At 37.4% G+C, this 25984-nt stretch overlaps 1 protein-coding gene across 1 annotated transcript in view; it reads right to left on the bottom strand.

The window, feature by feature from the left end:
• LOC149230533 (exocyst complex component EXO84B-like) overlaps nt 1–25984 on the bottom strand; it is a 202029-nt gene that overhangs the window by 104186 nt on the left and 71859 nt on the right. Inside the window, exon 3 of the mRNA XM_089379011.1 lies at nt 630–1680. Within this exon, the coding sequence (XP_089235137.1) occupies nt 630–1680 (1051 nt within the window). The remainder of the gene's footprint in view (nt 1–629; nt 1681–25984) is intronic.

Genomic DNA, 25984 nt, shown 5'->3' with positions numbered 1-25984 from the left:
TAATATTCAGGAGAAACAAGGAAAAACACATAATGCCTACCATATCTTGTTTTAGATAGTTTTACAACAAATTAGACAATAATACACCTGACCAGATAAATCAAGACAACATTTTGTTCCTATAGGTGATCATATACAAGCAATGGATTCTCCACCAACTTCCTTAAAAATACAATAGCCATTAAGGACCATCATTATGACTTCCAAGAAGTACCATTTTACAGAATATTGAAGCTACTCAAATTCAAGAGGTGAAGGAAACGCCATGTTTACAGTTTGCCACATTTTTCAATACAATTAAAAATGATAGCTAAAGTTTGCTATTTCAAGATCTTTACAAACTAGAGAAGAAGAACTACATGATGGTTGACGATTCAACCCTTTGACCTGATCTAAAGCCATTTCTAGGAATTCAAGCTCTTAGGTGAAATTTTCTTATATAACAAACAAAATAAAACATTCTCATAAAGATGAGTCAGCAATCAATGACTAACAATACTTCCTGTTATAGTAAATTAGGTAAACTAAGTCTGATTGAAAAATGCACCTGAATAAGTGTAAGAGCAATACAATCATTGGATTGAAAGGGTAATATTTGAAAGACTCAAAAGATCATCTGAGTACTGCACCTGAACCATGGAATTGAACCTGTGTGCACTGCTTGAAAGCTTCAGCTGGAATCCAATACTACCAGTCGAAGCATTTGAAGCTCGACCGAATAATCTAGTAGCAGCAGGTGAATGAGTTAACACCCAATCATCAGCAGCAGCAAGGGCAGCAGTGCTCTCCTCTATTCGTTTTAAATTGGCCTCCAATGCTTGTTCTACACTGGGTCTAAACAACTTTAATAGAACAGGACACAGTGCCAAGCCCCGAGCTTCTAGCAAAGAGCAATGACCTAAAGCTATTTGGACACATTCTGCAGCAGCCCGAAGTCCTCCAGCAGCTGCTGAGGAAGCTAATGCATGTCTCTTCACGAGAAGTGCGAAGTCCTCTGTTTGCTTGGTAGACCACATTACAAGCTCTGATGCATAAGCTGATTCCTCCCCAAACACAGCCACAGAATCACTTGCAGCTTGCGCTATAGTAGAAAAGACAAGTTGCGAAAGGGCTGCAGTGTATGCCCCACCATATGAAGTATTGGATGGCCGCAAACTTTGCATATTGTACTGAAAACGTTGGTAATGAGCATTAAGGAGCAGTGTATGTGCACGAGGGCCATCACCAAGTCTTTTGAGTGCAGATATTGCTGCACGAAGTTCAGCACCACGAGTTGATGGTTGGTGAGCAGCTTCAGCAAGCTGCTCAGCCAGCTGACTTCTACAATCAGAAATAGTATTTTGCAATGTGGAGAATGCAGATGGATTTAAACTCCCCTTCTGTTGTGCTTCAGCAGCCACCTGCTCGCCTTCATCTAGTGCAGCTAATGTCTCATCCACTCTTCGTTCCGCTAAAAGAACATCCAGAACATCAGGAAACTCAAGGGCCCATTTCTCTAAGTCTGAAGGTTCATGTTCTTCAGAAACAGGAGAGTCCTGAATTGAGGAAACTCCAGTACTATTAGATAACGAATCCATATGAACACCCTCTGCCAGCCCATGAATTAGTGCGGCCTGAGTAGAAAGCAAATTTCTAATTGAAAGGAGTTCTCCTTCAAGATCTGATATTTCTTTTGAAGTACTGTGAACAAACAAGTTTTAACATGAGTAAGAAAGTTCCAGTTCCACACGCAGCAGAAAATACATAGCACTGTATAATTTTGCAGTTAATAAATTATAAATATATAAAATTCAACAATGAATGTGCATCATCATTATCCAAGATTCAATTATGAGAAGACAGTGAACACTAGATGGCAATAGAATGGCCATGGCTAAAGAGTGTAGGAAATGTCAAAACTCAAGGATTCTCAAAACTTCAGAGTTCGTTCAGCATATCATATTCCCAATGCTTATGTAAACATCAATTATACGCCAACAATATGTATTTGATTGATTTTGAAGTAAACAGAAAAGCGACAAAGTTTCCGAAACCTATATGACTAGACAGAATGCCTGGAAAGGGATCATTGCTAAGAGGAAACAAATATCAACCAGGATAATATACACCCAACATGGCAAATCAAGGCAAGGAAATAATCGTAATATGCACTATAGGCACTCCAACAATAAAGTTAAACTTGCATCATGGAAACAAATACCAATATGCAGATAATAAAGATACATCATTTTTCACTAGCTGGGTGATTGATGTGATTAGCTTGGACCCGATTTATCATCAATGTTCATAATGCATTCCAAAATTAATAGACCACCCAAGAGCATTTCAGCTATGGCTTACTATTTTGCATAAACACATACATAATATAACATTCCAAGTAGTTATACTCTTACCAGCATTATGCCACATTATTATGTTCATAGTCATAAGCGAGGACATGAAAATTAGACAAGATAATCAACCTTAACAATAAAGTAATAGACAATACATGAATTTCCAAAATAGTCAGACCACACTCTTCAAGAGGACTAACTTGTACTAAAATGCAAACGGAATGGTCCTGGTCTGAGCACAACTCCACATTAGTTTGGCTTCGCCATATTGCAGGCCACCCCTCCAAATGACCATTGAATCTGAACAGGCAACAAAAAACTTCCAAGTCTCGCCAAAAGGCACAAATTCTCTAAACTTTGTCAAAGAAAATCCCCTCAAACATATCACAGTTCGTCAAATGCAAGCCACCTAACTTTTCCTTTCAAATATTATATAGATTACTGGTGATACAGAAGTAATTGTGAACAATTGGCCACCAAAATTTAAGAAAACCTAAGCAGCAGTGAGCACAATCATGCCTTCTGAATGCAACCTCAATCACCCTCAAATTGCTATTCCTAATGATGCCCAAATAGTCAAGTACAATGCACTAGTGGCTCTTTTCTGGTACAAGAGTAATACATTGACGACAAAATGAGAAATGAGGGTATTTATACTACTTTAGCAGGTACATCTTTTAGCTAAATTGCCCTATAATGTGCCCAACTGACATGGTACTGCACCCCCCCAAAGGCCCGGAGGCCAGAACCACACACCATGCAGATTCGTGCTCGAACATCCCTGCAAACCACATCCCCAAAATTTGGAACTGCAGTCCAGAAAAATTTCATGGTTCCTGCCAATGTGGAAACATGATTGCTACATGCATGATTCTGCATGTGGAACCACAGTTCCATGCATGGTTCCAAAGAGTTTAACACATTGTTGCAAAGAAACACACACAATTCCATGGGGCCATTTTTTTTTAATATATCTTTAAGTTTGGGTTTGGGTGGGACCTAGGGTGGATTTAGGGATGAGGCAAAGAGAGGATGAGGTTAAAATACCTCTTCCCCCTCTTTTTTCTTTATTCTTTCATCTCATTTGCCTGAGATTAGAGGAGAGAGGAGAAGAGAGCAAAGGAGATAGCAGAATTTTGAGGGCAGACTTGTGGAGAAGAGAGCAAAGGACAGCTTGGAGGAGCGAATAAAGAAGCTTTTGGAGATGATAACAAAGGCTGCCATCTACCTCAACTTCTCAAGAGGTAAGATAAGTGCAAATGCCAACTCCCTCATTTTCTTGTATTTTTGTTTGTGTTTTTTCCTCTTCTCCTACTCTTTCCCATTCCCCATTCCTTCTTCTTCCTTATTTTATTGTAGGTTGTCCATCTAAGTTTTGAGAAAAATGGTGTTCTTTTGGCTTATCATTCCATTTTTGGTTTTCATGGTGTTGGTGGGGGGTAGGCATCAAAGGGAAGAAATGGAAGAAGAGCATAATGGTCACACTCATAGTGACCCAATGTATGATGATGAGGAAGGGTTTGAAGGGGAAGGGGATGAAGAGGGCAATGAAATGTAAGGGGGAAAAGGTTCATTGACACCCTTGTGGAGATTTTTGACAAAACTTGAAGGGGAGAGAGGTGGTGGAACCTTTAAATTCATATGCCCTCATGATTGTCATGGTGGAAAACCTTGTAGCAATTCATATAGCCATATGAGGACTCATGAGGCATCTTTGTGAAATAATGGAGAGTGATGATGTTGACACCTAATCCGAAACAGATGGGTGAACTGGACAGTCATCTAGAAGATGAACTGATCCATCATATGTATGTATATAAATAATGTGTTAGCTAATGAATAAAATCAATCAGTTTTGTCTCTCGTTCAATGTGGAGTTACCCTGGCCTGACATGGTATCAGAGCTCAGGTCCCAAAATAGGTTGTAACTCCTGCCCTGAGCACTGTGCTGCTCTGTCCTGCGCCACTCTGTCCTGTCTGTCCTGCGCTGCTCTGTCTCTGCCTGGCGCAGAAAGAATCAATGCCTGGCCATGCCTGAACGTTTCATTCTCTGCGCATTCGGTCATGGCAGCCATGTTTGCGGTCTCTAAAATACCCACCACCGTTTTTTTCAAATCTCATTAAGTGTTGCTGCAAGACCTGTGGATTCCCGTGGCGAATGTGGCTGTGGAGAATCATTTATGACATAGTCACAGATATTAAACTGCTCTTGAATAACATCACATTGTTTTCAGAAGCTGCCCTCGAGAGAGGGAAATAAAAGGTTCCTTTCATCAAGCGATTCTTTGATGGGATTTAACGTCTTTTCGTAAACCAATTCAGGCAGAACTTTGACATGTATAGCTATATTTAAAGAAGAAATTGTGTTCACAATCGTGAAAGGGGATTGTGTTCACAATCGTGAAAGGGGAGATAGAAGAAATTGTGTTCACAATCGTGAAAGGGGAGATTGTGTTGTGTTATATGATATGCGTTGAATGTCTTTTAAGATCGTGACCTGGTGCATGTGTTTGAACTGTATGTGACTTCAAAGACCCTGTATGGTGCGTTTGAGATTTTGCTGTCCGTTGGTGCGGTTGAGATTTTGAGATTTTTTGAGATAAACTGTCTATTCTCCTTCTGCAAAAGGAGAATTCGTTGCCCAGGTGCGCTGTCGGTTATCGTGTGAAGTTGAAGAGCCTCCGTAAAGAGTGAAGGAAAGCCTGTGGGTTAATCCTGGGACGTCGGTGCAGCGTGGAACATCGTGGAATTGGTGTGAGGTTTGCATAAGAGTATCTGCAGTCTTTGTTGTGTGAGGAGCCGAATCCATCGTCGCTGTCAGTTGGAGGATAAACTGCCAATTTTGTCGTTGTTTCCTTTAACCTTTTGTCCGCTGCATTATAGAATTATGTATTGAAACCGTGCCATAGAATTACATATTGAGGTTCTGTATTGACAAATTGTATTGAAACCGTGCCATAGAATTACATATTGACACCGATGCCGAGGTTTTGTATTGACAAATTGTATTGAAACGGATGCCATAGAATTATGTATTGAGACTGATGCCTGAGGTTTATATAAACGGTAATGAAGACTGCGTTTTTATTGTAATGAAGACTGCGTTTTTATGACTGCGCTCATTGATTCCTCTGAAGCGTTGATACGTTTCTGGTGACTGCGCTTTTGGTATTGAAGACTGAAGACTGCTTGTGCTTGAATGACATGGTTAAGAATCTTCATGGTGTGAAGGATGGATGGTCTTGGATGGCTCGATTTTTAAGTGCACTCCCGCAGCTGCTTTAGATATATTTTTGAAGATAGCTGGTTTCCGTCTCTATCAAGCATATCCTAGACCTTTCACATTGGATGAAGTTTTTTCGGTATTTATAGTTTTCCATTGTATTCAAAATACTGGCAAGCTTCAGTTATTGAAATTGTATTGTAAGCAGTTTTCAAAGGGGTTATATAAGCTGTTTTCAAAAGCAGTCAAAGTCATATCAGTCAGAACATTTGCACAGTTTGTTTTTTATACTGTATTGAAGCACAAAAGTGTTATAATATTTCAATGAAATTCTGATGCCTTCTGTCACATATTAGAGGGATTTAAAAGGCTGTAAAGTGAGGATTTTTTTGGCAGAAGTAATTTTTTATCAGCAAAATTATTTTTCTATCAGCAAAAATAATTTTTGTTACAGTATGCATTCAAGAGAAAGAGAAAGATATTTCAGAGGCAGGGGGGGCAGACACCCTCAAGAAGAAAAGGCAAACTTACATTGCATTCGCTGCAAACAAAATGGATCTCATGATGCTTCTACATGCAAGCTACCATGGGAAAAGATTGAGCAGAGAAGAAATCAGCAGAAAGGTAAAACTGATGACACAGACAAAGGTAAAGCACCTGAATCCGCTCACTATATTGAGGCACAATGTAACATTGGAGTAAATGAAGATCTGTTTAATGCTTCACTTACTTCTTCAAAAAATGACTGGTTGCTTGATTCAGGAGCAACCTGTCATATGACTCATAGGAAAGATTTTTTTGAAGATTTCACTGATAATGTTGATGGAGCAGTATACTTTGCAGATCAGTTAAAAATCAAGCCATCAGGGCTTGGCACAGTCAGGCTTAAACTGCCTGGTCTTCCAGACTTTCTTCTGGATCATGTTCTATATCTCCCACAGCTCAAGAGAAACTTGCTATCCCTGGTTCACATCCACCAGCAAGGTCACTCCATTCATATGTTTGATGGAAAGCTTGAGGTAAGAAAGGCATCTGACCATTCACTTGTCATGAGGGGTATAGAAGAAGAAAGACTTCTTAAACTGCAAGGAACCTCTGCTCATGCACAGCATTTTTCATATATTTCTCATCATGATGAAGGTACACTTCCATCAAGTTTATTATGGCATGCTAGATTTGGACATTTAAACTATGATAGTCTCCGCTTGTTGAAGAAAAATGGTGTTGCTGGTTTGCCTACAATTCCTAGAAAACATAAACAATGTGATGCTTGCATTCTAGGAAAGCATAGCAAACAGTCTTTTCATGATTCACATTCAAGAGCACATAGGAAGCTTGAACTTATTCATTCAGATTTATGTGGTCCAATGCCTGTTCCTTCTGCAAATGGAAATAAGTATATCATGACATTTATTGATGATTACACCAGAATGTGTTGGGTTTACTTATTGAAGAACAAATCTGATGCTTTTCAAACATTCAAGAATTTTCATAAATGGATTGAAAATTATGCACAATCTCATATTGGGTCTATTCGCACTGATAATGGAAAAGAATATACATCAAATGAATTTGAACACTATCTTCGCCAACATGGGATTAAACATCAAACAACTGTGCCTTATAATCCTCAACAGAATGGTGTAGCTGAAAGAATGAACAGAACAATTTTGAATATGGTACGATCCATGCTTTTCTTCAAAAATGTAAAGACAATGTTTTGGGCTGATGCTGTTCTATGTGCGGCATATATAAAGAATAGATGTCCATCTAGTGCTATAAGAAATAAGACTCCTTATGAATTATGGTATGGACATGTTCCTTCGGTAAAACATCTCAGGATATTTGGTTCCACCTGTTATGCTTTAATACCAAAGGTACATAGAAACAAACTTGGTGCTAGAAGTTGTAAGTGTATCTTCCTGGGGTATTCAAACACATCTAAAGCATACCGCCTTTATGACGAAGTAAATAAAAAGTTTGTTTTATCTAGAGATGTCATTTTTCTTGAATCATCCAAATCTGACAGTGTTGTTGAGCGGCAACTTGATCGCTTGGATAGATTCACAAAACCGAAATCATTTCAAGAGTTTGATAATCAGATTCCACATCTTGAAGGGGGGATTCCTATACTAGATCAACATGTGGAATCTTCTTCTGAAGAACAATCTCCCCTGCATGACACTCCAACAACGGATGATGCTTTAAGTGATGTAATTGATAGAATTGGGAGACTCAATCTTGATTCAGACCCAACTCAATCAACAGAACAGCCTGGACCATCTCAGAAAGGTCCCCCAAAGTGGCTGACAAAGACACTTGAAAGTGTTCATCCTGATGAAATTGGAAAAACAGGAACCAAAAATACAAACCGACAAGATGGAGGTGATGTAGATAACTCTAATTCACCTGTTGATATGGATGTTACTTATGATTGTGAATTGAACTTGTCTACAGATTTTGAACCAACTTCCTTCAAAGAAGTTGCTTCTCATGATGAATGGAAAGAAGCGATGCAGAAGGAGTATGATGCCCTCATAAAGAATGGCACTTGGAAGCTGGTTGATCCTCCATTTGGAACCAAACCAATTGGCTGCAAGTGGGTCTACAAGAACAAGTACAAAGCTGATGGCTCACTTGACAAGCACAAAGCTAGGCTTGTGGCAAAAGGTTTTGCACAGAAGGAAGGGGTCGATTATGAGGAAACTTTTGCTCCCACAGCAAAATGGGCCACCATCCGGACACTCTTTGCACTAGCTGCTCAGAACGGTTGGAAAGTCCATCAAATGGATGTAAAAACCGCATTCTTGAATGGAAATCTAAAAGAGAATGTTTTTATGTCCCAGCCTGAAGGATTTGTTGTGAAAGGACATGAACACAAAGTATGCAAACTTGTGAAGTCCTTGTATGGCCTCAAACAAGCACCACGAGCCTGGTATGAAAAACTAACTGAGCATCTTCTGAAACTCAACTTCAAACATTTTGATCTTGATGATGCAACTTTATTTGTCAAGAGAGTTGGCAAAACAGTTGTATATCTTGTGGTATATGTAGATGATCTTTTAATGACAGGGAACAATGAAAGCTATATTGCATCCATAAAGAAAGAATTAGGAAAATTTTTTGAAATGACTGATTTGGGCTATGTTCATTACTATCTTGGCATTGAAGTAACCCAACATCCAAAGTCCATATTTCTTTCTCAAAAGAAATACATTGGAGATTTGTTAAACAGATTTGGCATGACAGAGTGCAATCCCCTTTCTACTCCAATGGAACAAAACTTGAAGCTCACATCTATTGAAGGAAAGGAATTTGAGGATGCAACAAAGTATAGACAACTTGTAGGAAGTCTCATCTACCTCACTACTACCAGACCAGACATTTCATTTGTTGTTGGAATCCTCTCCAGGTTTATGCAAAAGCCTTGTGAGGGACATTGGTCTGCTGCAAAAAGAGTTCTAAGGTACTTGAAGGGAACTCAAGACCTTGGAATCAAGTATACACAGGTGGACGACTTCAACTTGATTGGATACTCTGATTCAGACTTCGATGGAGACAAAGAAACTGGGGTATCTACTTCAGGATATGCTATGAGTCTTGGATCAGGAGCTGTCTCCTGGAGATCACGCAAACAATCAGTACCAGCAGATTCCACAACAGAAGCAGAATATGTAGCAGCAGCTGAAGCAACGAAAGAAATTGTGTGGCTCAGGAAAATTTTTGAAGATTTGCAGGTAAAACAAATACAATCAACTCCACTCATGATTGATAACACATCTGCAATAAAGTTGGCCAAGAACCCAAAGTTCCATGATCGTACTAAGCACATCAATACTAAATATCATCTGATCCGACATCATGTTGAGGCCAAAACAATCCATCTCCGTCATTGTTCCACAAACGAGCAAATTGCAGACATCTTCACCAAAGCGCTTGGAAGAGAAAAGCTTGAAAGATTCAGAATGATGCTTGGACTCACCAACATCCCTTCAGATTAAGGGGGGGAATGTTGACACCTAATCCGAAACGGATGGGTGAACTGGACAGTCATCTAGAAGATGAACTGATCCATCATATGTATGTATATAAATAATGTGTTAGCTAATGAATAAAATCAATCAGTTTTGTCTCTCGTTCAATGTGGAGTTACCCTGGCCTGACAGATGACAATAACGATGCCATAGGGATCTCAATTTTCGCTAAGGTATCAACAAAACAAAGGAAAAAATACTTCAAAATAGAGGAGGTTGCATAAGAAAGACATAGTAAGAGAAAAAAACTATAGTATGATGCAACGTCTAGATTTGGTGGTGGTGGCCACATAGCTTCAACTCCTCTTGGAAATGTTGGAACCTCTGAATCTAGAAGAACAATAGTAAATTTCCTTAATATTGGTGGGAGCGATGACATGGATGGAAACGTGTTGCGGTTTCCTTGTGCTTACAGTATTCTATTGAATGCGCTTCCCTCCCCCTACTGGCATAATTTGGTTAAGGATATCAATGAAGCCCCAAAAGGATACAAGAAGCCCAAATATGAAAAAGCTAGAACTTTATTATTAGACATAGAAAAAGCCAAGATTCATAGAGCTTTGACATGGATTATAGATCCATTATATCAGTTGGTTGGAGAAAAGTTAGAAAGCAACATTTGACAGATATTCTTGGTGTTTCTACTCGTAGTGCAGTGTTTCACTTTCTTCCAAGTCATGACTCCTCTTTAATCACTGCATCCTCTCCAAGCATTGTAAATCTCCTATTAAAAACAATTAATGATGTTGGTCATGTGTTAATTTAGGTATGTTCTATGCTAGAGCAATTTATTTCAATTTCTTTTCCAGATTAGCAATCACATCAGCATAAAGTAAACTGCAGATAGAACATAAATATAAATCGCAGAAGACAAGCCAAGACAAGAGGACACAAGATGTGGCGACAGCCAGGGACAAACCCCAATGTGGGAAAACCCTTGATCAATTCTTCTTTTATGTTCTTCAAAGTTCAGCAGAGATACATTTACAATAGAAGTCAACACTTTGACTTTTGATATCAGCATGAGATCAGTGGAATGTATTGCTTCAACTGATTCTCTAAGGTGACTCGTTCACCTATCACTGGGTTTCTCCTATCATTGAGCTACTCTTTGTCCCGGATCTGCACCCAATATTGTTGATCTGCATTTAATCACTGTTATGGTGTCCTTATCCTACAGCATCCATCATCATAGTTGTATTGTTGCATCACTAATATCTTCAGTACAGCTACCATCATTGATAACATCATTGTTGTACCATGACTATCCCTTGAAATTACCATAGCGATGATCTCTGCATCTTCAACGAGATCATGATCTTATAAGAACTAGATCATGACTTTGTCACTGATCATTCTTGACCCAACTTCTTCCATTATGCTATAACTATCACTGTCATTACTATAGCAGCTCTTGACAATGCTTGAAACCTTCGTAACTGCTTCTCATTGTGCCCAGACTTCCAGTAATTTCCAAAAATCCTTTTCAAATTTCAACATGATTGTGTAAGATATATATGCCGAGACTGAGGTTGTACCTTAAGGATCATAGTGATCTCCATTAATCCGAGACAGGGAGAACAGTAAGGGTTCTAAGTTCTTTACATCATATAGATTGCTTATGAAGTAGATCTAACGAAATTGTGATCTTACCTTCCATCTAGGTCGAGACTGTGATGAATCTGAGACTCACTATCACTGTCACCATTGATGCTGCGTCTCACCAATATGCCAAGTTTGTCTTACTGTTTCATGCCTCTTCAAGTATGCCTGCTTCCTGAGATGTGAAGTCACTTTGTAGCTCTTTCAAGCCGCCCGAGCTTTCTGCCCTTAAACCATCTGAGGTGCAAACAGACCTTTGATGCATGACTGCGGCTACCTTACGTGACTACGGCTGCTGCAGCTCACTGCAGTTACCTTACGTGATTGCGGCTGATGCGGCTCACTGTGGTTACCTTATGTGACTGCGGCTTCTGCAGCTCACTGCGGCTACCTCACTTACTGCGGGATTATGACTGTGGCTCTAGCTACCTTTGACTGCGTTTAGAACCTCATATGATTGCGGTTGTTCCTTGTATGACTGCAGTTGTTCCTATTATGACAACGGATTAGATTAGGGCATCATGTTGACTGTCTTCTGATCTATATATATCAGTCTTCATGAACAGCATAGGACGGTCTCTATGACCAGCGTAGATATGTCTCTATGACCTGTGTATATCAGTCTCCACGAACAGTGTATGTATTTCTCCATGACCAGCGTAGATAAGGGCATCATCTACAGCTAGGGCATCCAGCGTACTCTTTTGTGTTTATCCTTCTCCAAAAACCCAAACCGTGGAGAGGATATCCCATAAAGAGTGTGTTTCAAATGACTTCAAGTCCTCACTTATTTATATTAAAACGTAGATGATGAATAGACATGACTATTGGGCTTCTGAGCCTACTCAAGTCGCTGGTCGGCTTGATATAATTCCATAATCAAAATAAATTCATATCTCCATAAATACTTATCGGAATCGGATGATCCTTATAGATCAATCCTACACCTCTCGATGAGAGGGATCCAATAAAAATATCAGCTGCCATAAATAAGTTGATCCACATGGAGTTTGGCCCTAGTTGCCAATTTTAACATCACGTTGCACTCAAATTGTCAAAGTTCCAAGGAAGCAGAAGTACCAAAATTTTCAACAAGGATCGGATCACATATCAACAGTCTCTGTGTCATAGTCATCCCATTCTGCATGATACATATTGTAAATGATCTTAGTAAAACCATGAGTCTATGTAACGACCTAGGTAAGCCTACAATTTGATAACGAATTCCATCTTAGGAGGTTTTTTAACCTCACTGATTACCTATGTTTTTCGACATGACTAATCAGAAGAGTTTTTTCCCTCTAGTGTAAACCACCAAACTGGGGTGAAATTTATTGTCGAATTATTAGGTGAGTCCTAGTGTTTTAGTCAAGTCTAATGTAAAAAGGGTTTGGGAATAATTTAAGCTAATTGGCTAAATTATTTTATTACAAATCACTTGGTTTACTAGATCATATTGATTGGCAAATGGGTTTTGTGTCTTGAGGGTCTAAGACAAATGCTTATTCCCTCTTTGAGTCTTTAAAAGAAAAATCATATGTAATAGAGGATTGAAAAATTAATTCATCCCCTCATGTGTAAATTAATTAATTTTTTTGGCAATATAAAATTAAATCCTAAGCCAGAAAATTAATTAATTAGAGATAGTCAAAATTAAAATGTCTAAGAAAATGAATTATCCAAATGGAAAAATTCTTAGGTCTTGAAAGAATCGATTTTTAAAGGTCCTCCACCAAGGGAATATTGTTTTTTTCAAGAAAGTTTGGACCCTTGGACCTTGGTGGTTAAGTCAAAGTCAATTTTTTGAGGAAATTAGCTCTAAATAATTAACTTTCAGCTAATTAAAATGGAATTAAATGATAAATTCGAAAATTCCTCAAAATAAGAAATCAAGGGCCAAGATTAAAAGACCTTGAAGTATTTATCAATGGCCAAGATTATTTTGACAAAGATCAAAGAAACTAGTTGTTATTTTTCCATTTGGAGGATTTATCTATAAATTAGAGAGTCATTTGAGTCTCTAGTCATCTTGATCTCTTACTAGAAACGATGCTGAAGAATTGTGTAAACTATTTTCCCGCTGGGAACTATTTTTTCTATCATAATAAAAGACTTACGAGTGCAATTCAAGGTGTTCTTGCTTATTGATTTGTGGTATGTGCTGACTACAGGAATCTGTATGCTATGTTGAATATCGGTACAATATGTTTTTTCAATAGATGGAGATAAAATCATAATATTGAGAGTTTTGGGCTAATCTTAGGTGGTTTGATTCCCCATGTGATCTAACAGATTATTTTTTGAGATAAATAAATAGTGTTTGTAGGTACTTCAGTCCATGGCCTCCAAGTTCACAAACTTAGGCAAGAATCATTGTTGCTTGAATCTCTAGTTTTTTATATGGTAGATTTAATCTTCACTTGGGCTATAGTGAATCATTAATTTTTCTGAAGCATTTTAGTCATTCTTTCAAATAAAAAATATTGAAAATTTTATTTTCTCAAAATCCATTTAAAAACTTATGTATATTTTGTAAATTAAATTGTAAATTGTAATTGTAATTTATTTTTTCTAACATGGGTTGGGGTTTTAGATCTATTTTGTATATATTTGGGGTTTGGGTGTTTTTATTTTCATTTTTGCAGGTTGGATCAAGAGATCAAGTGAGAGAAGAGCTAGATCTAAGCCCTTGAGGGTAAGATCTATTGAAGAAAAAGGTAACTAGGTTCGGTATTTGTCAATGTAATTTTGATCTTTGTACTTGTCAAGAAAAAGAATTATTATTTTTATAAATCATATGAATGAGTTTCTTGCTCATTCTATAGGTCTAGGAAAGTCAAAGAGTCAAAATTATATTGAAGAGCTCTTCTTGAGCATTTATGTAATGAACATGAGTCAAACTAGTGTCAAGTAGCCCTCCAAGACAGGCACCATCCTCCAGCGAAGAAGACTGCAAGCAAAAAGATGACGAGAACAGTTAAGTCAGCCTCAAAAAGAATATTAACATCAAGTTGGCTCACATATGGAGACACATCTCTTCGGTGGACAATTCTGCTCAAATACAGCGGCAAACCACTATATATACCCAGTCAGGGTCTGCGCAGAAAAGGAGAAGACGGAATTTCGGATTCCTCTGAAACTTCGAAGGTGCAAAGAGGTACAGTCTTGGTGATGATTACAGTCAAGAATCTCGGACAAGTATGCAATCTCAAATGGCTATAGGAAGGTACAGAATCTCGATGACAAGTACAATGATCTCACTGCAATCTCAGCCTAGTTACAGGGTCACTGTAATACAGTCTCGGTATAGTTGCAGTTGACGTCGATGCAAGGAGAACAGGGCTACAATCTCAGTGAAGATCACAATACAGATAGAGATACAATCATAATCTCGGCATTCCTGATAGAGAAAGGATCACGGTGTAGTATATATATCCTAGACACAACATGTCCTCGGCATTACTGTGAGCATGATAACATTCATGATCCTAACGAAGATGAAGATTTTAATACAACTATATATATATACCTCTAAGTGGAGATTTCATTGATGTTATAAGATTCTCGGTGAAGGTGAAGCAATGGCACATCAAGTTCTTAATGAAGGTGTAGGATTGGCACAGCAATGATGAAGGTCTAAATGAAGGAGCAGTTACGGTGCAGCAGTGATCTAGATGAAGGAGCAGTCATGGTATAGCTACGATGATGATAATCTCAGCAATGACAAAGAAGAGGATTGGTGTCTTGGTCTTGGAGTGGCATAGAGGGTCAAGTATAAAGGTATTGGTGTTCGTCAATTAGAATCTCTATAAGAAAAATTATGTGTGGGTTTTACTCTCCAAGAGGAAGAGGTTTTGGCCCTAAAAGAATGCCAACTTCTTGTGTTCTTGTCTCTTTGTTTTGGTAGCAGTTTGATGAAGTAAACACACACACTCATAATAAGAAGAAGATCAAGATAAGATAAATAGTAAAAGCATTTCACAAATTGTCATCAAGTATAGATAATCTATCTAGTGCTAACTGCCCTGGATTCTTCAACATGGTATCAGAGCTAAGGTGCTGAAGTCAAATGAAGGGCAGAAAAAGAGACATACAAGGATCTGTCTTCAAGGACATCAAAGCAGGTTGAAAGGATTAAAGGAGCAAGTATACAACAAGCAGGTCTACAACGGTCATGGAGTATCAACTTCAGTGATTACAGTCATGCATTAAACTCATGCTCAGTTTGATGGAGTATATCAGTGATCCTCACTTCTTGATCACTAAATTTTCTCCATGCCATAAAAGATAGTCTCAGGTATATATATATATATATATATATATATATATATGCAAAAGTAAACCTAGGAATACCTCTCACAATCCATGATTACATCATTATCTCAGTATAGTTGTTACATCAAGGCGATTTTGGTGATGAGACAGTCTATCTATATAGTGCCACCCACAGTTTAGTGATGTTATCCATTGACAAGTTTTGGCTCTCAATACATTGCCTCTCTACATAATGCACATAGACATCATTGTGCAATGCCATATTAATATACTTGTCACAGTCTCGAATTTTGTCTATGATTATGATCTCAATAGCATGGTGCTCGAATCAGAACATAGCATCACTAACATGTCAACAATATGTTGAAGTCAAAAGTACCTTAAAGATGAATTGGGAAGGTCATGAAGCAGTTTTGGTGATGTCAAGACCACTAATGTCATGGTGCTAGAAGGTCTCCAAGGAAGTCATGATGAAAGGATACTAATGATGGGCAGCTCAAGCAAAAGAAGCATCAAGGTGAAGATCTCCTCTTCACACACCAAGTATCTTTCAATTTTATAATCAGATTTGGTTAAATGATTTCATGATCGCAAGGGAATTTATAAATTGGTTAGATAATCGAAAGTCCTTGCATAGAATAAGGAGGATTGTCATAATCCTCAAAGAAAAGAGAAATCATTGATCTCTATGAAAAGGTCTATGAAGGTCAAGCATTGTTTGAATCCATCAAGAGATTCATAGGATTCATATGATATCACTCAAAAGTCCTCTCATAACTAAATAGCAGAAGAGGAGGCATAAAGAGAGATATACGAAATGCTAAATATACTCTTGGAAATTAAAGTAAAGAAGGTCACCTAGACCTACACAATAGTGAAGGTATCAAAGAATGAAGGAATAAATTCATAAAGATCTAGGAAAGATGATAAGAAGGTAGTCATCATTGATAAGCAAGGTAACAAATATCAATAAATAAAGAAGGTTACCTCACCCGGGAATTTGTGGTCTCTATTCTAGATAGAGAAAGACAAGCCGCAGTCTATAGTATTAAAGGATAAAAGAATTCAACCATGTGTAGAAAGGAAAGGCAAGGTTAGTCCTCGAGCAAAGACAAAAATAAGTATAGTTAAGATTCAATGCTATAGAAAGGTTTTGGAAGCTCATATCACAGAAAGATGGAGGAAGCTAAAGAAAAGGGCCAAGGAAAGAGGGAGTATCAAATCTCTCCTATGAGTAAGACAGTATCACTCACAAAAGGGTCCTGTCATAAGCTCTTAAATCTTGTGTTATAAGATATGACAATGATAATAAGATGCATCATGGCATCATGGAAGCATTAGAAACAAGAGATAGTAACATCACCACGGGATTCATGAAAGACAAAATTCATGGCAAACAAACAAGTAGGATATATAGCTCTTGGGAACCTCAGTGGACATTCAAGAAAATAAAGGAGTCATCTAAGGCTCATCATACATCAAGTCAAAAAGGAAACATCTGCCAGTTGGGGATATACAAGATCCTCAAAATTCTCTGATGGAATCCTCATCATAGGGTTCACTAATCTAGAGAGGAAGCAAGTGTTTCAACAAGAACTCCAACTTATGGAATCCATGAGATGATGATATGATGACATGAAGCAGATCAAGGGATTGAAGATCTTTTCAATCAAGGAAGTTGCTAGAAGAAACTTCGATGACCTGAAGGTAAAATAAGGTATGTATGCTTGTGTTTAATATTATAATGTCATGTCATATGGTTGCAGGTAACATGGATCATTGCTTCTATCTTAAGAAGCATGATCAAGAAGAAAAAGGATCTCCTCCCCTGAAAGGATGCATGAAGGCATAAGTCACACGAGATGAAATCAACATAATATGTCCTCATATGAAGTATGAGGTGGTTGACTATAATGAAGAAACCCTGATTGAAAGTTATTGGGAATGAAATGTGTGAAGAAGGAAGAGATCGTGAGATATGCAACCATGATCAAGGCAATCAACATCCAAAAGACCAAGAAGATTTGACTAGGAAATCTCCCGGAAAGATATGAAGACACTGATGAAAGTATGGAAAAGATGAAGACCCTTGACAAAGGATATCTTTGGGAGATGTGTCAATATGTATGTAGGATGTTGATACATACAAGAAGATGTCATGATGAAGAGCCATCTCGTAAGGTATGATTTAATTTAATATGATGTTTTGATTTCTTGAATAATATCTGGATAATGCAAGGCTACTCGAACAAGAGTTGTAAATACAAGTACAACTAGCATTCATGTGGTGGATGGAAGAAGCATGATGAGAAAGAAGTAGTCATATAACGAAGGTTCCAGATATGAAGAAGGCCACTTTCCATGAAGAAAGGAATGACATGATGAACTAAGGAGGAAAGTGATCGATGGTTGTTGCCCTACAAGGAAGAAGCTCAACTGATTTTCATGACATCAAGGAGAGAAGTTGATCAAGCAGCTAAAGAACCCACGAAGAAGAAGTTGTTGATGTATAAAAGAGTCCCTAGCTAAGAGGGAGCTCTGACAGGTCCCTGATCAAGAGGGAGTTTGAATTAGATCATCCCTGATTACAAAGGAGTGACGACTATGTTTTTCCATTTCATATGTCATGCACTAGACCAGGACTAACAGTGGTAAGTTTAGATGAAGACCATGAATGGAAATATAGACACATGATAGACACAACATTCTTGTCTTCACTTGGGAAAAAAGAATGGGAGGATCGGATAATCATCTCGCATCTGATACTCTTTGAGGATGTGTAGGGCATCGAAGATAAGAGTAGGCACGAGAACAAATATTCTTTGAGGGTTGGGAACCCAAGATAAGAATAGTCCTAGAAGGTCATACTCAGGGAACACCTGGTTGGGTATGTACCTTGAGAGACAATGATGAAGGTGTCTATAAATCATTGGTCTCATCGGCATTGTAGCTCATGGTCTCATGGAGGGATGGAGTTGTTAGTCAAAGCCTTGCACTAAGATAATGTTGATTGATATGATGCTATACAGATGGGATTACCAATCCGATTCTTTTTACGAGAAATTCTTCAAATTGGAAATAACCAAGTACCATTGTAAATACCTCCCTATTTAAGAGGGAGTGTTGAAGAAAAGGGTAACTAGGTTCGGTATTTGTCAATGTAATTTTAATCTTTGTACTTGTCAAGAGAAAGAATTATTATTTTTATAAATCATATGAATGAGTTTCTTGCTCATTCTATAGGTCTAGGAAAGTCAAAGAGTCAAAATTATATTGAAGAGCTCTTCTTGAGCATTTATGTAATGAACATGAGTCAGCCTAGTGTCAAGTAGCCCTCCAAGACGGGCACCATCCTCCAGCGAAGAATACTGCAAGCAAAGAGATGAAGAGAATGGTTAATTCAGCCTCAAAATGAATATTAACATCAAGTCAGCTCACATATGGAGACACATCTCTTCGATGGATAAGTCGGATTCCTTTGAAACTTCGAAGGTGCAGGAAGGTACAGTCTCAGTGATGATTATAGTCAAGAATCTCATACACGTCCGCAATCTCGAATGGCTACAGGAAGGTACAAAATCTCAATGACAAGTACAATGATCTCACTGCAATCTCAGCCTAGTTACAGAGTCATTCTAACACAGTCTCGGTATAGTTGCAGTTGACCTCAGTGCGAGGAGAACAGGGCTACAATCTCTGTGAAGATCACACAATACAGACAGAGATACAAGCATAATCTCAGCATTCCTGATACTGAAAAGATCTTGGTGTAGTATATATATCCCAGACACAACATGTCCTCAGCATTACTGTGAGCATGATAACAGTGATGATCCTAATGAAGATGAAGATTTTGGTACAGCTATATATATACCTCTAAGTGGAGATCTCATTGATGTTATAAGATTCTCGGTGAAGGTGAAGCAGTGGCACATCAAGTTCTCAATGAAGGTGTAGCATTGGCACAACAGTGATGAAGGTCTAAATGAAGGAGCAGTCATGGTGCAGCAGTGATCTAGATGAAGGAGCAGTCATGGTATAGCAATGATGATGATGATCTCAGCAATGACAAAGAAGAGGATTGGTGTCTTGGTCTTGGAGTGGCATAGAGGGTCAAGTATAATGGTCTTGGTGTTCGTCAATTAGAATCTCTATAAGAAGAATTATGTGGGAGAGGTTTTGGCCCTGGCAGAATGCCAACTTCTTGTGTTCTTGTCTCTTTGTTTTGGTAGCAGTTTGATGAAGTAAACACACACACTCATAATAAGAAGAAGATCAAGATAAGATAAATAGTAAAATCATTTCACAAATTGTTATCAAGTATAGAAGAATCTATCTAATGCTAACTGCCTTGGATTCTTCAACAAGCTCTTCTCTAAAAAAAATTGTTGGGCCATTTATTGAGGATTTGAAGGTAAAATTCAGATCTGGAAATTTTTGAGACACGGGTTTTCAATTTTTGGCCTCCTCTTGCCATTTCAACCCGTTTATCCCCACAAATTGGCTTTCCTTACCCTTGCTCTCCAATTCTTGGCCTCTTTTGACCCAAAATTGACTTGAAACCCTAAGTTAAAGTTTTAAGGCTAAATACTTAGCAATTTTGCAAGATTAAAGTCTCAAAATTCATATCTAGCAAACGACAAGGTAATCCCAAAATTTCAACGATATTCAACGGTGAGATCTTCAAGGCCTTGGGCCTAGGGTTTGACCTCCAAACCCTCATTTTGCTTCAATTTCATTACAGCAATTAAATCACAAATAATTAGGCCCTAAAATCAAATTCTATATGGTCAAAATTGTTTAGAATTGCAAAATCTTCGTTTTCACAATTTTTTGCACTTGGGCATCTCTAATTTGACCTAGATCTGACATTTTAGCTTGCTGGAAATTTCTGCATAACTGTAAAAAATCAAATCTGAACATTTCTGAATCACATCCTAATTAAAGTCTAAAAAATCTGAATTTACATTTTTTCGGCAAACTTACTATTTTTAGACATTGTGGGGATTATTTGTAGTATTCTCAGTTTGTTGATTTGTCATTAACATATTGTTGTAAATGGTCATAAACTTATCAGTTTTGAAAATTGCTTAATCAAACTCTCCTAAAGTCGTCAAATTGGAAATTTTCAAGTTTTAGTGTATTTTGTCATTTCTGGAAATATTGGTTATCTATTTATGTCAATTTTATCTTGCTGATCTATCGTTGTTTCACTGCTGAAATAAGTATATCAAATCTGAAATTTTCTTAGTCAAGCCCTAAAAAACTCCTAAAAATTGATTTTTCTCAAATTTGGCAATTTTTACTATTTTTGGACATTGGCGCTAACATCACTATTTGTTGATCTGTGGATTAAATTATGCTACAAATTATACTTCAGATCTGAAATTTTACTGAAAGATATATCTTGAGAAAGCTAACATACATATTTTCCAAGTTGGCATATTTTTGTGATCTTGGGCAAGCATAAGCATTGTTGGTTTAGAATTTTCTTATTGTTATTATAACATTGATCAAGTCTGAATTTTCTGAATATTTATTGTTGAAATAAATTGTCATAAATCTATGATTAGCATCTTGACTGACTACTGTTGGCATTTGACATCTTGAGTATCTTGGCATCTTGGTATATTGTTGAAATTTGCACATCATATAGGTTAGTTAATCATTCAAGTAGCGGGTGTCCATCTAGTCATTTGGTTTCAAGTCATAAGAAGCAATAATTTGTGACTTCAGTAAAGAACTGGTCTCATAATAGAAAAACTAATTTAATCATAAGCTTGCTTAATTCCAAGCAAGTGGCTAGGCCACTCATCCGTGTCTCCTAGGTAAGTTGATTTCTCAACTTACTTTCCTTCACCTCATTCCATACGAACTATCCCCCATAGCCTGTTGTTGGGAGACAGCTAGAATAGAGTGCGCGGGGATCAGAGTGAACCCCCCATCCTGAGCATTGTCATGGCGCTTGTACAATCCGGGCGACAACAGGTCCTACTAATGTGGTTCACATTGTCGCGGTGCTTGTACAATCCGGGCGACAACAGGTCCTATTAATGTGGTTCTAGTAATCACTGAAAATGCAGCAAATTGTAAGAGAGCAGGAAAAATCATTAAGCAAACTTATCTGCACATCTTTTGGTCTAGGTGCTTGGTGCACATATTGAACCTTTTAATGCATGATATTCTCAAGCATACAGAATGTGGATAGATTAATCAGCTATACAACAGAGGGAAGCAACTCATTAAATTTCTCATAGTGCATACAAGGGTCAATTAACTTTTATGGCACTTACTCCAAGTGGCAACTGCTTGAACAACTAGATTTTCAAGCTATTACCCCACCTTTAGGCACCTATTGAAGGTGAGACAAGCTTTGGATGTTATGGTGATGAGTGATACATGGGATGACATGAGCAATGATAGAGATGGTGCTAATGTAGTGAAGGAAAATGTTCTTCACAGTCCCTTCTTGTCACAAGTTAGATATATTTTCCAATTCACCATGCCAATTTATAACATGATCGAGTTTGCAAATTCAAATTAGCCAATAATTGGGGAGGTGTATGAGTAGATGGATAGCATGTTCGGGCAAATTAAAGATGTTGTTGAGCCTAGAGATGTCAACTTGTATAATTATATTCGTGTAGAGGTGCAAAAATAATGGGAAATGCTAAGCATTCCACTACATGACTTATCATATGTTCTTATACATAAATACTATCATGTATCATGGCTTTCATCATTAGCACCCGATGGGGGGACCAAGAGAAAATCACACCAAGATCCAAAGATGCAAGTTGGTTATATGAAAGCATTAGATAAATTAGTCCCTAATGAGGAGTGTGACACCATACAAAGACAGTTGGGGTGCTACTCGATATCTACAGTGTTTGGCAATACACATACTCTCATAGATGGTGAAAATTTCTTCCGCAAAGAGGTGTTGGAGTAGCTATAGTTTCATCCATAGAGTCAAAAGAAACTAATTGAATGTAAATCGGGCAGAGGGCCTTGTTTATGTTCATTACAACTTGTGATTGTTGTCCCATTACTATGAGGAGGCAAAGACAAATAAAGACTTGATGGTTTGGGACAAAAATCCAAGGGAAGATAATTTGGAGGATGGAGTGTTGTATTTAGAGCAATTGGAGGATGCTCTTATCCAAGATGATGATGATCATATTGAGATGCCACCCCCATCCAATGCCATGGTCCCCATGTTCAAAAGTTCAGCAGCAACAACAGGGGCTTCATCTTCAATTTCATGACCACTATCTACTTCACTATCACCACATGGAAGCCCACGCAGAGATCGTGGTGGTGTACAGAGGAGAGAATGGTAAATATATTCACTACTTTATTTGTCATAAATATATATTATAGATTAGACTTTAGTGTTTTGAATTTGGATTTTTCAATCTTCCTACTTCAGTGTGTAGATGGTCTATATTGTAAACATTACTATTTGGCCATGTTGACAGAGTCTAGATCACCTATTTCAATGTTTTAATGGTCTTCTTTCTTTTCTATGCATAAATGTTTAATATTTGTTTGTAATTTCTAGAATCTAGATGTTTGATTCTCGAATTATTAATCATTCATGTACTATGGATGCCATTTCTATCTTGATTTATGTACAAATATGCATGTTCTCATATAATCTGCAACTAATTTGGCATTTTGGATGTTTTCTGGAATATAAATGTAATCTTTTGTGTGTGTGTTCAAAGAAAAAAATCATTATATATTCATATGTAGAATATACATGTCTTAGCCCTTAGGCTTTATAGATTACAAAAACAGTAGTATTCCTCTTGATCTTCCTAATCCATCTGGACATGTTATACAAAATTATTACTATACTATATTAAGTCTTGGTTGGTTGTTCTTACTTGGATCCCTATATTCTGCTATGAACTATCATTATCAAAATCTTTTGCGTCATGTTATGATAAAAAAAATTAACTTCAAAAGTGGGATGCCATTCCATCTAATACTTCCCCATTCAAAAAAATTGTAAAACAAAATGTTCCAGGGATCATTTGAACTGTCTCCTTTGATATCATTTGCGCGTTGATCAATGGAGCTTTGGATCGCCAAAAGGAGGTGAGTCTAGCACACTCAATCTGAACCTTCCCATTCACCCAGTCGATAGCTACTTGTGAATCCCTCGTCACCTGAATGTTCTCTACCTTTTTCATTTTAGTGAAATGCAACAGAGACCACATGACCATTAAATTCTCTTTCTGTATCGAGTCATGAATATATATATATATATGTTAGATGCTTTTAAGATGCTTCGCTTCAAAGGTCTTTTGGAAAATGACACTTCTGACGCTTTGCTTCTCAAAAAAAGCACCTGCTTCATCCCCGTTTCATGCAACATTTGAAGTAACATAAATACCCCCATCCTCAAACCCCAAGGAAGCCACTGACTTTGTCCTAATGTCTGTAACAAGGACACATTCATTTAATTAAACCATTTTTTTCTTTTTCATCAAATCTTTTGAATACAACATTTACCATGTTCAAGAACGTTTGGAGTCTGCACTTCCTTGAACCAAACTGGCACCCATGTAGCACCAACTCCAAAAAGAAGTATTCACTTATTCATTTGACATTCAGACCATGAAAAATATCACATATGCAGTGTACGTCAGTATACAATGTGGTATGATTTGTAATAAGGGATAATCGCAACAACAATTTTGTCTCTCATATTTAGTAGGTTTTATGGGGTAGAGAGAGAACATCAGTATATAGTAGTAGATCTAGCACACAAAGATCAACAAGGAAACCAATAAGTCATGCTAAGATTACTCCCACAATAACTCAAGAGGAGGCTGACCAATATCCTCGAGACCAGTTCGGAGGTGTTGAATAGCAAATCAATCTACATATGTTCTGAGCACTAGAGGGATGAGTTCTAGGCATTTCGCGATTTTGAAACGTCGTACAGTACGACCAGCAGCATTTCAGGGTCATTTCGATTGAAAACTGCAACATTTCAACAAGTTAAGTAGTTGTTTTGAGCACATTCAAGCGACCAAGAAGGGTGTGAGTCCCTTCTATGGCCCAAAATTGCTTAATTAAGCATTTTTCGTAAAGTTTATTTCACTCCTAAGCTAATTTCATTAATAAAAACTACATTTAGAGCTCTCTCTTGTTGCTCTTGATATTAGTGGTGATTCAAGCGGAACTAGAAGTACTAGTAGAATTGCCTCTTCTGTTGGAAAAGCGTTTTGTTATATATTTGTTGATGAGTATGAGGATTGCTATGATTACTAAGATGTAGTCAATTGTTTACTTTAGTTCATGTTTACTTCAGTTTTAGCACATATAGCCTCATGTATAAAGGTTGGTTTTGGAACCTTCAATGTACAACCTCATCTATAAAGGCTAATTTTGGATTTTTGCATCATGTAATCATCTATGAAAATTAATATAGACTTGGTTTTCCTTCTAAAATGTCATTTATGTGTCTCATTCTTTCTTTTCTTGCAAGATAATGTGTTATTAACTTATTTGTAATATATATATGACATTTTGCTGATGTTTCCATTTTCTAGAGGTGATGTTTCTAGTTGTACCCGTTTCAAAATCTTCTAGATGTCTTGGTATTTCTTGCAACTCAAGAGCTTAGGCACCCTAACATAATTTTGAGATCTTTGTGTTGCACATTGCATAGATTTAATGCTTAAGAACATTCGTAAACTTGCCCAAATACAAGAGGGGTTGTGGATAGGCAAAATCCATAACCAAATATAGTTACAATGACAAATGTCCTCCACACCATTGGAATATACATTAAAGGCAAGGAACTTGTCTCTCTTACAGTGACCAACTTTACAACAAATTTCATCTCCTTGTAGTCTGTGGTTAAGCAAAAGGTAAATCTGGATGTTTATGGAAACCAAGTGGATGGCATCTATAAATGGTAAAACCTTGAAAGCATTGAAATTGTTGCACTTGTGTTGAAAACTTTATGATGATAACTGGAACAATGCTGAAGAGATTATTGTTGTGATGGAACCACTTGTCAAAGTGCTTAGGTACTCTGTTCTTAAACTTTTTCAATGTTCGCCTATTCAACTTTGAAGTCAAACATTTTCATTTTCAATTTCACTTAAATTTTATATCAAAAATCAAATGTTTGACAATTCATTTTGATCTTTCAATATGGTTAATACCAAACAACCGGCTATGGGTTACATTTATGAGTCAATGGATCTCGCCAAGGAGGCCACCGAAAGAAGATATATGGATGAAGAGGCCAAGTAAAAGCCTCTTTAGTATATTATTGCTAAGCATTGAGACAGGAAATTGCATTCCCCTTTATATAGTGCTAAGTAATTTTAAACACAATATATTTTTATGGTCAGACTAGATTTAGTGAGGATGGGAAGGTTGCTAGAGGGGTTATGACATGCATTGAAAGGTGCATCCCTGTTCAAGAACCCAAAGTCACATCCTTACCCAACTACAAGATTATAGGACACCTTCAAAATTGTTTTCAT

Source organism: Pinus tabuliformis, chromosome J (genome assembly GCF_031772625.1).
Source record: "Pinus tabuliformis cultivar Carrire ecotype Pingquan chromosome J, CPIR1, whole genome shotgun sequence".
Classification (NCBI taxonomy): domain Eukaryota; kingdom Viridiplantae; phylum Streptophyta; class Pinopsida; order Pinales; family Pinaceae; genus Pinus; species Pinus tabuliformis.
This window is presented reverse-complemented; position numbering and strand designations above follow the sequence as displayed.